This window comes from Podarcis vaucheri (genome assembly GCF_965113315.1).
Source record: "Podarcis vaucheri genome assembly, chromosome: 5".
NCBI classification, from domain to species: Eukaryota; Metazoa; Chordata; class Lepidosauria; order Squamata; family Lacertidae; genus Podarcis; species Podarcis vaucheri.
The window spans coordinates 7845398-7861993 of NC_138763.1; the positions used below are offsets into that span (position 1 = coordinate 7845398).

General features: G+C 43.4%; 1 protein-coding gene and 1 long non-coding RNA gene across 3 annotated transcripts; one reads left to right on the top strand and one right to left on the bottom strand.

Moving 5' to 3' along the window:
- Window positions 1–1560: 1560 nt before the first annotated feature.
- Window positions 1561–15818, bottom strand: LOC309533160 (cytochrome P450 2J4-like). 2 transcript variants are annotated; one of them, XM_082224359.1, is made up of 9 exons: window positions 15524–15818; window positions 12175–12337; window positions 10230–10379; window positions 9473–9633; window positions 6704–6877; window positions 5271–5412; window positions 3208–3395; window positions 2059–2200; window positions 1561–1814 (listed from the first exon to the last, which is right to left on the bottom strand). In XM_082224359.1, exons 1-9 carry the CDS (start codon window positions 15692–15694, stop codon window positions 1615–1617), a joined length of 1491 nt encoding a protein of 496 aa, XP_082080485.1. In that variant the 5' UTR covers window positions 15695–15818; the 3' UTR covers window positions 1561–1614. The 2 variants fall into 2 exon arrangements, with proteins under 2 accessions (XP_082080485.1, XP_082080486.1); XM_082224360.1 differs by lacking the exons at window positions 12175–12337; window positions 15524–15818 and adding an exon at window positions 10483–10869.
- LOC309533328 lies at window positions 5419–6549 on the top strand. The gene is made up of 2 exons (XR_014220121.1): window positions 5419–6096; window positions 6340–6549. It is a non-coding gene; the product is annotated as an uncharacterized lncRNA (long non-coding RNA).
- Window positions 15819–16596: the final 778 nt, after the last annotated feature.

Here is a 16596-nt window from a genome sequence, read left to right on the forward strand (position 1 = left end):
CCAATAATATTCTTGCTGCTGTTACTGCATATAAGAAAAGCTTACAATCTTTCCTGCTTATATAATTTCCAACAATACCCAAAAGAAATGCTTCTGGTTTCTTAATAAAAGTATATTGTCTTTAATGTATTTTTGGCACCTGTTGAAGAATTTCCTCTTCAAACATGCCTTCTAAGTGATTACTTTTATCGCAGTCAGTATCTGAATTTAGCTGAAATTGTTTTTATATATCCAATGGTATTAACTCTTTTCACAAATGCAGTTGTTTTGCATATGGCTTTTACTGTACCGTGAAATCACTTTGAGATGCTTAATCAGAAGCATTTAGTAAAGGAAATAAACAAACATGGCTCCTCTCCCCAACACTGCACAAACACGCGTTTGTGGCAGGGAAGAAACCATTCACAGCTGAAAATGGCAGGTTCGCCATGATTGTGTGGGTGCATTGTGCGGATGCTTTTTAGAGGGCACCCACACAATGCCAGCACCCAGTCATGGTGAACTTTATTTCCCCTCAGTTCTTCCATCTTCTCAGACCTCATAAACTACCCCTACCCGAAACAGAAAAGTAGCACAACCTGCAGTTGTAGATGCCTTTAGCGCTATTATTCTGCTTTTTGAAAAGGTGGGGTTTTGTTGTGGGCAGAGACAGCAACATAGAAAGCTACCCTACCATTTGTCTATCCAGCTCAGTATTGTCAGCACCAACTGCCAGCATGTCTCCAGCTTTCAAAGAGGGAATCTTTCCTAGCCCTACCTAGAGTTATCCTACAGTGCGTCCATTTGAAAACCGATATAGACTATCCCAATAGTGGCACAGAAAGTATCTACACCTGACCAATGGCATTGTGGGCTGGGTGTATAGCATGATCACAACCACCATTTCCTTCTTGATTCATCTGGGGCATGCGCACGGTGGAAAAGTCATAGAAAACATAATAATGAGGAGGGTTTTCACATATCAAGTAGCCATCCCTAGGCTTGTAGATGGCAGGATCTAGAATCAGTCTACAATGTATGTTGAGGACAAGAATGAATGATTCTGGATCCAAAAATGCTACATTTTTGTGCTACAAATAGGTTAGTATGTCAACACAGCACAAAACTCCACCACTGACCCATCTCAGCATGCAATTCTCCCTTTTAAATGTCCAATTCAGCACTTAACAAAGAAAATACAATGACTCCATTAGCTGAAAAAGAGCAGATTCAACAAATGAGCCTCCTTTTTACCTTTGTATGGAATAGGGTAAAAATACCTAAGTTCAGATATAGAATTCAGTCCTGAGCACAGAAACTGCAAAGGGCGTGGGAGGTTCCCTTCCACAGGGCACTGAGCCGAGGGGGCACAAAATTGGGAAGACACATAATTGAGAAGATCTGTTTGGGGGTGCCAAATTTTGGCATAATATGAATGCCATATTATCAAAGATTACCAAACTCTGCCCCTGCTGCAAATGAGGGTTATTTTAATTGGTCCAATGATAGTAGAACTGAGAAAGCCAAGGACAGAATGTCAGTCAAAGTGAATAATAATAATAATAATAATAATAATAATAATAATAATAATGGAGAAATTTATGGCAATAAATAAACAAACCATGGTAATTATTTTTATATGCTTCCTGATGCACTGCAGCGGGGAATAGCACAGAGTTTGTGAGGGTGGGGATGCAATGTCAGCCCCAAAACAGGCTTGTTATTAAGTTCTTTTACTCCTTCTGGCAGCTGGAAGCGGAATGCCCTCAACAGGGTGGTTAGGAAGAGGAATATCTCCATCTTGGCCATCTGCTCTCCCACACAGGCTCGAGCCCCTGCAGAAGAAAGAAGGGGGAAGCAGCAAGTGAGACATAACCAACTCCATGTATTCTCCAGTTCATCTGGTTTGCTCAGCTAGTAGTTTTAGCCACAACAACAACAACAAAAAGCTGGAAAACAGCTACTCCCAAAGTATCTCCCTTGAATCCTCTGGGTTGACATCCTAAGGATCCTGGCTTTGCTCCATTCGCTTGTTTGAAACAAGCTACTAAATGTGACCATGATTATTTCTACATTTACCTGCTCCAAATGGCAGGTATTCTTCTCTAGACCTAAAATTTCCATCCGTGTCCAAAAAATGGTGCGGGTTGAACTCTTCAGGTGTTTCCCATCGCGTGGGATCGACAAGAACAGAGTTCAGATCTGTAATAACAAGTGTCCTCTGAAAAGAAGAAACAGTTGGCTCAGAATGCATCTGGACCAGCACAAAACAGTTTTGCCATTCGCTGCCCCAGTAATCAATCTTAACACATTTCTAACATACCAAGATACAGTCTATATTTATGGTGTACAATAATCACAATATTTAATTCTAATTCTGATTTGGTGCATCAGAATATAGTGTGTGTCAGCCCAGGGCACATCAGAGGCTGCTGAGTTCAATGCAGGGCGTGTTTGAGTCTGCTCTCCTTCTGCTTCAATTTGTTGTTGGGAATTATATAACTTTTCTTTCCCTTTTGACAGAAGTGAATGAGATTGGCATGCATGCTAATCCCTTACAGGTGGAAAAAGCCTGCCAAATTATAGGAAAGCAGGTCCAGGGATTCTTGTACTGGATACTTACCTTGCAAGTTTTTATGCCTTTGGAGGTTAGATGACCATCTATTATGGATGTTGTAGTTGAGATTCCTGTATTGCAAGGAGTTGGACTAGATGACCCTCAGCGTCCCTTCCAACTCTACAATTCTATGAATATATGTATCTTGATAAAACTTGTTATGTGTTTGGGGTTCATCCTCTCATTCCAGATCACTTATGCAATAGTCTGTTCCTTGTCGTCAACAGGCTCATCTCAGCTATCTGCCAATCTCCCATTCCCACCACCCTTCTGAGTAATACCCCTCCCCACCTTCTCACTATATAGAAGGATCTGGCAACTTCTGTTTCAGTGTATCTGAAGAAGTGTGCATGCACACGAAAGCTCATACCAAGAACTAACTTAGTTGGTCTTTAAGGTGCTACTGGAAGGAATTTTTTTATTCTGTTCCTTGTATTTGTCATAATAGAATTTTTTAACTTTCAGGTTATTAATCTTCAGATATTTTTTTTTCGAGAGAGGGGAGACCCTTCTCCCTCAGATTTTGTGCTACATGTGTGCATTTAAAGTGCCACTATCAGGTGCTCTTTGCTTTCAAAATATACAGCTGTTGCCTTATCTATATCCTGTACCTTTGGAATGTGAAAACCATGCATTTCCATATCCTTTGCACTTCGCCTGGGAATCCCAACTAATAAGGGATATTTTGCACGCAAAATTTCATGCATCACCGCGTTGGTGTAAGGCAGTTTCTTTCGATCTTCATAGCAAATGGGAAGGGAGGAACCTAAAACATCTTCCATCTCCTTGTAGACTTTATCTGCAGTGAAAAGTGGGAAATGAAGCTTTATTTTAAAATACCCTGGTTTAAATCTGAGAAATTTCTGACAATCAAGCTGTATAGGGTGGGGTGAAAAGACCCTGGTATATTAAGTGAAGCTCATTGGTATATGCTGGCAGCACCCTGAAAATAAGAAGTTAACAATTAAATACCGTGAATGCAGCTGCATGTGGAAAAGGTCTATTGCTCTGGGGTAGAACATCTGTTTTGCATGCAGAAGGTCTGTGATTCAATTCCCAGAATCTCCAGGTAGGGCTGGGAATGTTCCTTCCCTGAAATCCCATTAGAGCTGATGGCAGCCAGTGTAGGCAATACTGAGCTGGATGGACCCTGGCCCTGACTCAGCAGCAGCCAGTTTCTCATGTTTCCACAAATTCAGAGTTCCTTACTCTCTGGGAAGACAATTTCACCAGGAGCCAGATCAAATGTTTCTTTCACCCACTCAGTGGTTGCTTGGCCATAGTGGTGACCCACAATGTGCCATGCTCAGCCATACCCCAAGGCTGCCGTTGGAAGATTCAGGACAGGGTAAGGAAAGTACTTCTTCATATAAGGTAAAGGGACCCTTGGCCATTAGGTCCAGTCGTGGCCGACTCTGGGGTTGTGGCGCTCATCTTGCTTTATTGACCAAGGGAGCTGGCATACAGCTTCTGGGTCATGTGGCCAGCATGACTAAGCCGCTTCTGGCAAACCAGAGCAGCGCATGGAAACACGGTTTACCTTCCCGCTGGAGCGGTACCTATTTATCTACTTGCACTTTGACGTGCTTTTGAACTGCTGGGTTGACATGAGCAGGGACCGAGCAACGGGAGCTCACTCCGTTGCGGGGATTCGAACTGCCGACCTTCTGAACAGCAAGTCCTAGGTTCTGTGGTTTAACCCACAGCACCACCCGCGTCCCAGGTCTTCTTCCTATAGCACAGAGTTAAATTCTGGAATTTATTCCCACAAGATGTGATGCCCACTCACTTGAATGGCTTTAGAATCGGATTTGATGATTTTTAAGAGGATAAGGCTATCAATGACTGATAAACATGATGGATATGTTCTCCCTCATCCCTCCAGTGTAAAAAGTAGTACCGTATTTTTCGCCCTATAGGATGCACTTTTTCCCCTCCAAAAATGAAGGGGATAGCAGCCTGCATCTCAAAGCCTGGGGCGCGCTGCACAGCACGCCCCGGGCTTCGGTTCCCCGGCCTGGTTTGGAGGCTGGTGGAGGGGAGAAGTGCGCTCAGAGCCACAAGCTCAGGGGACAGCGGGGAGGCAGAGCGCCGCCATCCCGCTGTTCCCCGACCTGGTTTGGGCTTCAGGCAGATATCCGCAAGGCGTGGGAGCCCGGCGGGAGCCCCCTGTTCTGGGGGCTGGGGTAAGCTCGGGCTTCCCCCGCCCCAGCCCTGCGCCTGGAGGGAAAATAAAAATTATTTTCTTTATTTCCCCCCCCCCAAAAAAAAAACCTAGGTGCGTCCTATGGACCGGTGCGCCCTATGGGGCAAAAAATACGGTATGTCTGTAAATACCAGTTGGTGGGAATCACAAGTACAGAGAATACTGTTCTAATCTGGTCCTGTTCACAGGCTTCCCATACGCACCTGGTTGGCCACTGTGGGAAGTTTGTGATTTGGTGGATAATTTGTTGCATTTTTACTGGGGAGAACTGGGTACAGATTCTCCAAAGCTGATCATGGGGCATTCTTGAGAAAATAATTGTGCTCAGACTATGAACATATATTTGTCATCCACCCATTATGAGACCTTGGAAGAATCACAACCTGCTACTAAAAAAGCAATAAATCTAAGCTCTTCCCTACAGGGATCCAGAGAGTTGCTTGCTTCCATTGCAAAGTTCTCCCTCACCTTGAACATCTGGATAAGACACCATGAGGAGCAGTCCCCATTGCAGAGTAGCAGCAGTCGTCTCTGTCCCAGCGACAAAGAGGTCAAGAACACACTCTGCCAGGTTGCTTTCATCATAGGTAGAGTTGGGGTCATCCTTGCTCTATTGACAATAATGAAGAAAGCGAAATGTTGGAATTATTTACAGGCCACACAAAATCTATCTGACCTTGGGGGGGGGGTTTCTTCCTATTGCAACACCTAATAATATGTTTTACAGCTGAGTGTGCAGGAAGATACTTGGACAGTCATAGACTGGAGTAAGAAAGGATCTCTCCAACACCCTTCTGAAGACATGCAGAATAAGAGATAATAGAAAGAAACCACAGCCCTTTCCAAGTCAGCTTTCCAAAAAAAAATTGGGGTGATGGTTCAAAAACAGTGGCATCATCTGCACAAATCCAGTGCAAGTTTATGGGTATCCTCTCCCAAACTTATTTAATAGTGGTTTGCATTGTCTGTTTGCGTACCTGAAATTACAAGGTGAACTGGAGTGATCTTGGAAATGTTTTTCAGAATCAGATCACACCACTAACAAGGCATCTCAGAGCAGATCAGGGACTTTCTACACTTCTGAATGGCTTTGTGGCTTTGTTGTCTGACCACCCCACCCCACCCCAAAATGAAATCAAGCTGGCTGGAGTAGAAAAGGAGGCTGAAAGGACATCATCATCATCATATATTATTTATACCCCACCCACTCTGAGCAGCAAAAAGTGATTATTGATCCACCCAACCAAAACCACCACAATAAATCATCTATTACCCCAAATGAAGAAGAAGAAGAGTTTGGATTTGATACCCCGCCTTTCACTCCCCTTCAGGAGTCTCAAAGCGGCTAACATTCTCCTTTCCCTTCCTCCCCCACAACAAACACTCTGTGAGGTGAGTGGGGCTGAGAGACTTCACAGAAGTGTGACTGGCCCAAGGTCACCCAGCAGCTGCATGTGGAGGAGCGGAGACACGAACCCGGTTTCCCAGATTACGTGACTACCGCTCTTAACCACTACACCACACTGGCAATTTAAAGTCCAATTTTCCCCAATACAGTCGTACCTTAGTTGTCGAACGCCTTGTGACTTGAATGTCTTGGCTCCCAAATGCTGCAAATCTGGAAGTTCCTGCAGCCAGTCAGAAGCTGCACCTTGGTTTTCAAACGTTTTGGAAGTCGAATAGACTTCCGGAATGGATTCCCTTTGGGAACCAAGGTACAACTGTATATTGAATTATCCCTGTATTAGGTACACCCAAATTTGCAGAGGGAAAGAATCAAGACAGGTGCTGTTTGAGGGTAACTTCATCTGGACTACACAAAGTAAGTGGGAACTCAGACACAAACACACATTGTAGTGTGGCCAGGCTCCAAGTGCCCGGAGTTGACAGTGGATGCTTACTTTCTCCATCTGAAGTAGATAGAAATCAATGAAATCCTGCGGCTCATCCTTTCGTTGCTCTTTATGCCTTTCTAACTCCTCCTTTGCAAATGAAAGTACCAAGTCTGCGGAGGCAAATAACTTCCTATGAGGCCCTGGGAAATGTTTCATGAGCCATGGGAAGACTTCATAGAGCTGCAGAGGAGGAGAAAGCAAAAACCACAAGTCACTACCACAAAATGGTTTGGTAACAAGGTCTGTCAACAAACTCATTTGTACTGGCACTTCAGCATCATGGCCTGGATTATTATTGAGGCTGTGGCTAAATGTCTGTGGGCGCTCTTTGACCCAGAGTTACTCCCGGGTGGCAGGTGGCAGAGTGCTTTTACATCACTTCAGCTGGCAGTGAATTGGGCATACTAAATAGGACCGCATTAGAAGACAGGTTGGGATGTTTAACCAGTACAAAAATGCAGCTGCCAGCAGTCAGTTCATATAACATTCATTTTACACCATTCTTACGTATTTTTAAGCCCTTCATGACCCAGGACCAGGGTCCCTAAAGCTGTATTCTCCTTTCAGAACCACAACTTCCATCTCTGAGCCCTGTTCTGGGTCCCATCACCATTACAAATAGAGCAGCTGGCAGAATTCTTGGAGAATTTCCCATAGTGGCAGCAAAAACATGAAATACCCTTTCTAGGTAGTTCCTCCTAAACTTTTCTGTTTAAGTGAATAAACATGGTTCTGAAGATGATCTGTTGATGGATAGATGCTGCTGTGTTCTGAACTTAACTAACCTGTCTGTTCTGATTCTGCTACATATTATTTTAATTAGTTTTTAAAAGGTGTTGAAGTTATAATTATATTGCTTCTGAAGCTTTGTGGGGTTTTTTTGTTCATTCCTGGTTTCTCTTTAGCCTCTTTGAATACTTTAGAGAAAAGTGAGGTATATATGTATTAAATTTATGTGAACTATCAAAGTTTAAGGACACAGTGCTAAGGTGAATTATTTTCACATTTTGGTTCATTTTTGTTGCAAAGAGTTTAGTGCAACATTCATTCATTCATTCAGCAGTCGGTCTGTGAGCACTTAGTAAAGGATGCTGTGATTACTAAGACCCAGCATGGGTTTCTCAAAAGTAAGCCATGCCAGATGAATCTCATTTCTCTTTTTGATGGAGTTACAAGCTTGGTGAATCAGGGGAATGTTGTGGTTATAGTGTATCTTGATTTCAGTAAGGCTTTTGACAAAGTCACCCGTGATATTCTTGCGACAAAACTCATAAAACATGGGTTGAATGAGGTAACAGGTGGATTTGTAGCTGTCACAAAGAAAATGGAGCTAACTTGTTTTCTCCTATAATAATAATCAGGTTCAGCTGAAACTGACTAGAACTCAGTTCCAGAACCTCTTAGCTTGGCACCATTGCCATTATAAGAAAACAAGGGAGGCGTTAATGGTGAGTTGTGGCACCTTTTTTCTAAAAAAATAACGATTATTATTGTTATTATTATTATTATTATTATACCCTGCTGCAAAGGGTAGGTCTTGAACCAAGGGCTTCAATTTTCAAGAAAGGAGATTCTTACTGAATATCAGGAAGAACTTTCTGACAGTAAGAGCTGTTTGACAGTGGAATGGATGCCCTCAGGAGGTTGTGGACTTTCCTTCCTTGGTATCAGCTTGGCTGCAGAAGTTGCTGGAAGGAGGCATACAAGACGGGCCATCCAACCCGGATTTAAATTCACATCTCCCTCCAATGAATCGAGTACTCTGAGGGCTCATGCATACTTCTGCTTGTGCCCTGCTTTCTAGACACAGATCCAAATGGTTTTAAATTTTCCTGCCACTTTCCCCAGGAAAACCCACTGTTTATCACTGAATTGGAACAACAACTCACAGAAAAAGCAACTGACATTTGTTCCAATTCAGTGGTGAACAGCAGGTTTTTCAGGGGGAGAAACCTGCAAGACAAATGGAAGTGTAGATGAGCCCTAAGATTTAGGAGTACTACCATAATGTTCTATGAATGCTTACCGTATTTTTCATCCCATAGGACGCTCCGTTCCATAGGACGCACCTAGTTTTTTTGGGGGGAAATAAAGGGGAAAAAAATTTCCTTTATTTCCCCCCCCCCAAACCAGGTCGGGGAAACCGAACCAGGTTGAGGAACAGCGGGATGGCAGCACTGCGCCTCCCTGCTGTCCTCCGAGCTTGTGGGGCTGGCCGATGTCTGCCCGGCGCGAGGGGCGCTCTGCTTCAGGGCGCTCCTCGCGCTGGGCGGCAGGCTGCTATCCGCAGCATGGGGAGCCCTGCGGGGAACTCCTGCAGGACTCCCCACGCTGCGGATGTCTGCCCGGCGCGAGGGGCGCTCTGCTTAAGGGCGCCCCTCGCTCCGGGCGGCAGGCTGCTATCCGCAGCCTAGACAGCCCTGCGGGAACTCCCGGAGGGCTGCCTAGGCTGTGGATGTGTTCCCTAAGTGCTGGGCGCTCTGCTTTCAGCACGCCCGGTGCTCCGGGAAGCAGGCTGCTATCCGCAGCCTAGACAGCCCTGCGGGAACTCCCGGAGGGCTGCCTAGGCTGCGGATGCGTTCCCGAAGCCTGGAGAACGAGAGGGGTCGGTGCGCACCAACCCCTCTCGCTCTCCAAGCTTCAGCAAAAGCCTGCATTTGCCCCATAGGACGCACCCAGATTTCCCCTTCATTTTTGGAGGGAAAAAAGTGCGTCCTATAGGGCGAAAAATACGGTATTTGAGTTAGGGCCTCTGGGAATCAATAGTCTACTCACCACGTGAAGTAAGTTATTTGAATCTTTCAAGATGCAATCAACGGCATCGATCAATTTTTGGAATTTTTCATCTTCAAGAGAAAATCGGTATCCAAAAGCCAAAACACATATCAAGCTGGACACTGCATTGGTAATGGGGAGTGAAAAATCATGTGGTTGCCCTGCAAATGAAATCATTTACATTTATATCTCAGAAAGCTGCTAGGATCAACTGTTATTTTAAAAATAATTGAATAAAAGTGAAAATGTATAAAATTCCATTCCAAAATGTGCAGAGATTGTGCATAAAGATCGCTGCAAACTGGGATAGGTATCAGCATCGTTACTTACCATATTTACGCGAAAGTAATGTGCACCTTTTTTGGCCAAATTACAGTGTGAAAATTTGATGGCACATTTGCATTTGTAGAAGAAGAAGAGTTTGGATTTGATATCCCGCCTTTCACTTCCCTTCAGGAGTCTCAAAGCGGCTAACATTCTCCTTTCCCTTCCTCCCCCACAACAAACACTCTGTGAGGTGAGTGGGGCTGAGAGACTTCAAAGAAGTGTGACTGGCCCAAGGTCACCCAGCAGCTGCATGTGGAGGAGCGGGGACGCGAACCCGGTTCCCCAGATAACGAGACTACCGCTCTTAACCACTACACCACACTGGCCACACTTTGCCAGCATTTTTTTTTTGGTTTCAGGGTTTTGAAAACTGAGGTTTCATTAGATTGGAGGGTGATTTGATTCATGTAAATACGGTAATATCACATACCTTTTGCATGTGCAAAGACCTCCACAAGACGATGGGCTTCCTCTTGTATTTGGAACTCCATGCCTTTCTTCCCCAGACCCAGCTTCCGCAAAGTAATGACACTGAACCGTCTCTGCTGCTTCCAGGTGTGACCATTTGAAAAGACCAAACCTAAAACAGGAAGGAATCAATGAGAAAACATTACTCACAAAAATGCCATATTTTTAAAGTTGTCAGTCAACCAAGATGAGACCAAATTTAGTGCAGATAATACCTGTGCATTTCAGAGATGCCATTCTTTCACAACCTAAGAACTGCAAGACTGGCACAGAATCTGTCTAGTAAAGTGATAATCACCAGCACTGTACTCTTCAGAAAATGCTTATGAGGCCATCACTCAATCTTGTCTTCAAGCACTGGAACTTGTTTCAATATAGCACACAGGATCCTTCCAGATATCCTTTTAATTGTGCATTCATGATTATTTGTGATTGTTATGTTATTGAAGTGGTCACACTGCTTCATTTCCTTTTCTTTTAATAGAGTTTTATTAAAAGTTTTAACATATTAAGCAGTAAAATCCAAACTCTTTTATAGAAAGAGAAGAAAAGGCAACATATCAAGAAAAGAATACAGAGAGTTGATTCCCCCCCATCTCCCACCTGGGAGGTCTCCCCGTTCCTCAGCTTCACACCCTGAGAAAACCCTCTCTGATTTGTCTTCCACAGATCCCTTCTTTTTCTAATCCTCAGTTCTCTGTAAACGTCCTCCTTTATCACAGATATATATGTTCAAATATTAATTCCTGCATATAAGTAATACTTATAGAAAACTATAAAAAAGGTTCATAAAAAGCCAAATCAATAAAGAAAAAACCTAAACCTAAAAAGAAGAGACTGCTTCATTTCCAATAAGTGCATATCCTATAACTTTCTGCTGAAATTCTATAATTTTTTTTGTTCTGGTTTATTTTGGTTCCACTTTTTTGCACTTTAGTCCCTCTGGACAGCAATCATGTAGCATTGGGGAGGCATCACAGGATTAATGAAATCAGAATATATTCACCACTAAATTCCTTCACTCTACTTCTCATGCATGGAAGAGTCAGTTCTTCCTGTCAAATCTGTAGTGATCAGGTGGGATTACTATGAGGAATTATAAAATATGCATCAAGCCATTGTGTCCACAATGAATGCATTGTGTTGACTGGGTTTGATACATTGACAATAATTTCTGATCAAATCCCACAACCGCCTGCATCTCTGTCCATTTCCTCTACTGTTCCTCTACTGCCCATTTCTCTCTCTTCGCAAGTCACTTACACAGCCCAGTTGCTTAGACAGGCAGGCTCCTGGGTCATCCTTTGATGCCAAATGCTCTTCTTTGTAGTTCTGTTCTTTGTTTACCCTGTGCTTAATTAGTTTTGGTGGTTTAACATTCTCCCCAGGTGGGTTTGTTTAAATGCTCAGAGGAAATCTGATTGGTTCTTACTAACACTCTGTAAAAAGTTCTTTTGTGAATAAAACGGCCTGGGCTGGGGGGGGGGCTGCGGAGGGAGGCACAGAGAGAGATTATTATATGCACCCTTCCCAGAGTCTTGCTGGTTCAAGCCTCTGTGTGTATTCTTATTAATAAGAGTTCAATCCTTCCTTTACTTTGTGAACGCCTCACAAATCAGCAAGACTTCCTCTTTCAGTACCTTCCCAAGACTCACACAAAAAGTGTTATCATAAGTTCACATCACCTTTGTTGACTTCTGAGTTTTGCGCAAGAGCCTAGCCTATGAACCAGATTTTGTGGCAATCTTAATGCCTAATGACCAAGCTGGTAAATGCAGTGCAATGACTTCTTTGAAGACCTCTGCTGTTGGAAAGAGCTTCAGATGATGGGCATAGTCAGAGTTCGATTTTATACTCTTCTCTGGAGATAGGGCCAGCAAAACCCATCAGCCTTCTCAACAACTTACCCCTTTTTTTAAATGCAGTTTTCAGGAAAGGGGTCACCGGTCGTTCAGACAAGACTTCTGGTGGGTTTGTAAGGCCTTCTTTCACCGTTTGGAATCCAGACAGTACTACCAGAGGATAATGTCCGAGCCATACATTGTAAATGTCTCCATATTGCTTAGCCAGCTGCCATTAGCATCAAAGTAGAAAAGAGAACTGTCATGTTAAAATATAGCAGATTATTACAAGCTTTTGTGACTATAGCCCATTGCCACTGTGACAGGCATTCAGTGAGCTGGCAAAGGCTTCTTCTTCGCCACAACAGAGTGTATTTCAAGGCTGTCCAGTTCTTGTGACACTGAGGACTTACCCACACTAAATCTTGTCCTGCTGCTTCCCGCCGGCCCGCCCCCCCCCCCGGAAAACCACTCTTTAGTGCTCAGTCAGAACAAACAGAAGTTCAGATTTTATTCAGATTGACATTTGCTCCGATTTAGCACTAAAGAATGAGTTTTCCATGGGAAAGGAGTGGGGCAGAAGCAGTTTAGTCATGCTGGCCACATGACCCGGAAAGCTGTCTGTGGACAAACGCCGGCTCCCTCAGCCTGAAAGCAAAATGAGCGTCGCAACCCCATAGTCGCCTTGGACTGGACTCAACCATCCAGGGATCCTTTACCTATTTTCACCTTCAGCTCCACTGCCCACTTCTTCTTGACAAACACTACTGGGGCACCATCCAGCATCTTCAATGACTGCAACAAGCCTGTTGCCAAATCATTATCCAGGAACTAGTACAGAACTGTAAGCTCAGCCTCAGATGTTGGGTAGAGGCAACTCCAAGGGAAGGGTGGCCCCAGGAATAGCTCAATCACACAGCGATATAGCTGGTGCCATGGCAACTTTGCTGCCTCCTTGCAGAACACATCCCTGAAGGAGTGATACTCAGGCAGGAGTTGACCCTCCTCCCCTGTGATAGGTCCTGCTCACAATACACCCGGTTAGCTGGTGTTGGCTGCAGCACCTCTCAGGTGCTTTTCTGTGCAGCAGTGGCCCTGGCAGTGCTCGGACTCAAAACTGGCTAATAGTTGTTTAGATTTTCTCAATCCAGGGTGGGTTTCTAATAGCCCTTATAATTCTTTCTATTGTTAAAAAGTTGGGGGCCACCTCCAATCTCTGCCAAGCTGCGGTGGCAAAATTCCAAGGGGGTTCCAGGCACTCCCACAGGGTCTGTGCTACTTTGAGAATCAGGATGTAGTGGAAACTGTTGTAGCTTTAAGAAAAATGATTTATTCGCATATTTGCAACTGAATTTGAATTGTGGGAGTCCAGATCTTACAGGATGGTCGTCTCTGGGGTGGCTTGTTCCCCGCAGCAGTGTAGCACTATAGTCCAAGACTCTCGTCCAAGGTCCTGTCTTTGTTGTCCTCCTTCTTCCTAACACACCTTTGCTCCAAGCAACTCCTCCCCATCCATCTGCTATCCCAAGCCTAGTTTTTTAGAGCAACATTTCTCCTGTGAGGCCAGCCTGTGATCATAGACCTGAGAACCTTCCTTTGATGTGCTAATCACAAGCCATCCACACCTTTGTATATTAATGTTTTTGTTCTTAACTAGCCCTGGTCAAGCTGGTTCCCATAAGCCAGCCCAGTTCTGCAGGTTGTGTTTTGCATTCATATCCCCAATATTAGCTAGATTCTGACATTCATAAATTTCTTGGGTTTAATGGAAGATCTCCCCACTCTACTTATAACAATATATTAGTTAATAGAAATCATTTTGTTTTATGGGAGACATTTACATATACATACAGTATGTGCACCTCAATTTTCAAAACCTTGAAACCAAAAAAAGTATTTGCTGGTGAATGTAAATGTGCCATCAAATCTAATGCGCACCCTAATTTTCATGACGTAATTTGACCAAAAAAGGTATGCATTACAGTCAAGTTATACGGTATATAGAATATACAGATATAGAATATACAGATATATATAGATATATCATCTATCTATCTATCTATATCTATATAGATATAGAATATACAGATATAGAATATTAAATTTATAGTCAAATATAAAGTCATCCCATATGTAAAAAAGTAATTCACAAACGTATTTTAGAATATTGCAGCTAATATAATGTATACAAAAAGTTTTTCTTTTCTTTTCTTATATATCCCTGAATAATGTATATGGATTTGCTTCCCCAAAATTAAATACAGGGTAATCATACAGCCAATCAATCTGGCATTATATATTTTAAAAATGATTATTGGTGATGCAAACAAGCCAGATAAGAGTCGTTATGATGAGAAAAGTAAAATCTTGAAAGACCTACTTGGCTCCCAGTCCATTTCCCAGCAAAATTCAAAGTGTTGGTGCTGACCTTTAAAGTCCTAAACGGCTTTGGCCCAGTATACCTGAAGGAGCATCTCCACCCCTATAATTCAGCTCGGACACTGTAGTCCAGCACCGAGGGCCTTCTGGTGGTTCCCTCACTGCGAGAAGCGGTTATTGTAGAACACCCTCCCATCAAATGTCAAGGAAATAAATAACTATCTGACTTTTAGAAGGCATCTGAAGGCAGCCCTGTTTAGGGAAAGGGTCATTCCACATCAAATCAATGCAAAAAAACAAAGGTTTCATCACCCACCGTCTCGGATTTTGATGAAACTTGGTGTATTCCCTTCCCTTATGGTTGAAAGAAACCCCCTTAAATGTCCCCCCTCTATCTGATATGATCATTGGTTATGGAGGGGAAAAAATAAAATGTACGCAAGGCCAAGGATCTCAAGAGGAACAGAAATGCAGATTTCACGAAACTTTGAAGTGCTATAAAAGTAAAACCGTTTGAGATAGAGGGGGGAAAATTTAAGGGGGTTTCTTTCAACCTTAAGGGAAAGGTGTACACCAAGTTTCATCAAAATGTGAGACAGTGGGTGGCATGACGCGTTGAACTGACATGGAATGACCTGAAGTTTTTAATGTCTGATGTTTTATTGTATTTTTAATATTTTGTTGGAAGCTGCCCAGAGTGACTGGGGAAACCAAGCCAGATTAAGATGAGCAGGGTATAAAGAATAAATTATTTATTATTATTATTATTATTATTACATTGAAATCCTTAATTGAATTTACTATGTGTACAATTAAAGTTGCTATAGCATGCAGAATACCTGCAGAATACTGTAGTTTTGATGAAGAGAGGAACAATTGTTCCAATTGACAAGTTGCACTACATGTCACACTTCCATTTTCCAGAAGGTTTTACCAACACAACACTTTACTCACCAGTTGCTGTAGAAATAAAATAATCTGCAGTTCTATTAAGCCAGCTTCTTACTCAACTACTAAATGATTTAGAAAGAAGTACCTTCAGGAAAGTATCTGGCGAAAGTATTTTCCCAATCTGCCACATGCCTCCAATGACAGGAAGTGAGAAAGGTCCAGGAGGGTAGCGTCTGTGTGACCAGCGCTGTCTCAGGAAGTGCAGAACCAGAAAAGCCACCAGCACAAAAAACAAAATTTCCAAGAACCCTGCCATTCTCCTGTTGTTATCTTTCCTCTGTGGATTTCTTTTGCTAGTATAGCTGTGTGCATTGGAACATAGTTTCCCCAAGAGCGTGTTGCTTCCCTTCAAAGATATTGTCACTTGTCTCTTTCATTCACCAACAACCTTTTATACAAACCACACTGAAGACAGTTGTGGCAACATTTATTGCATCGTATCTAATTAGTTCTTGGGCTGCATTTCACTTTGCATTAATTCTTTTAGGGCTTATGTCAAGGTTAGATCTGGAATGTATTTCAATCAAGAATTGGAGCTGTTCCCACGCCTCTGAAGGAAGGAGTGATCTAAACACAAATTACCAGAGGGGTGGAGTGAACTAGGCCAGCCTAGAAGAAGAAGAGGGAAAGCATGCTTAAAAGCAAAAAACCCAGCTTCCATGCAAACACAAGCGGTGCTTACCTTTCACAGGGATAGAGAGCCAGTGTGGTGCAGTGGTTAAGAGCAGTAGTCACGTAATCTGGGGAACCGGGTTCGCGTCCCCGTTCCTCCACATGCAGCTGCTGGGTGACCTTAGGCCAGTCACACTTCTGTGAAGTCTCTCAGCCCCACTCACCTCACAGAGTGTTTGTTGTGGGGGAGGAAGGGAAAGGAGAATGTTAGCCGCTTTGAGACTCCTGAAAGGGAGTGAAAGGCGGGATATCAAATCCAAACTCTTCTTCTTCTTCTTCTCATTGCAACTTGGGCACGGGGAGAGCCAATGCAGTGATGTTGAGGTGGACACCCCCAGTAACACCTTGGCCCTCCACTCAGCGAGTTCCCCAGGCACTGTTACAAGACCTGATTGTGCATTTCACATAAAGATAAAGGTAAAGGTACCCCTGCCCGTACGGGCCAGTCGTGTCTGACTCTAGGGTTGTGCGCCCATCTCACTTAAG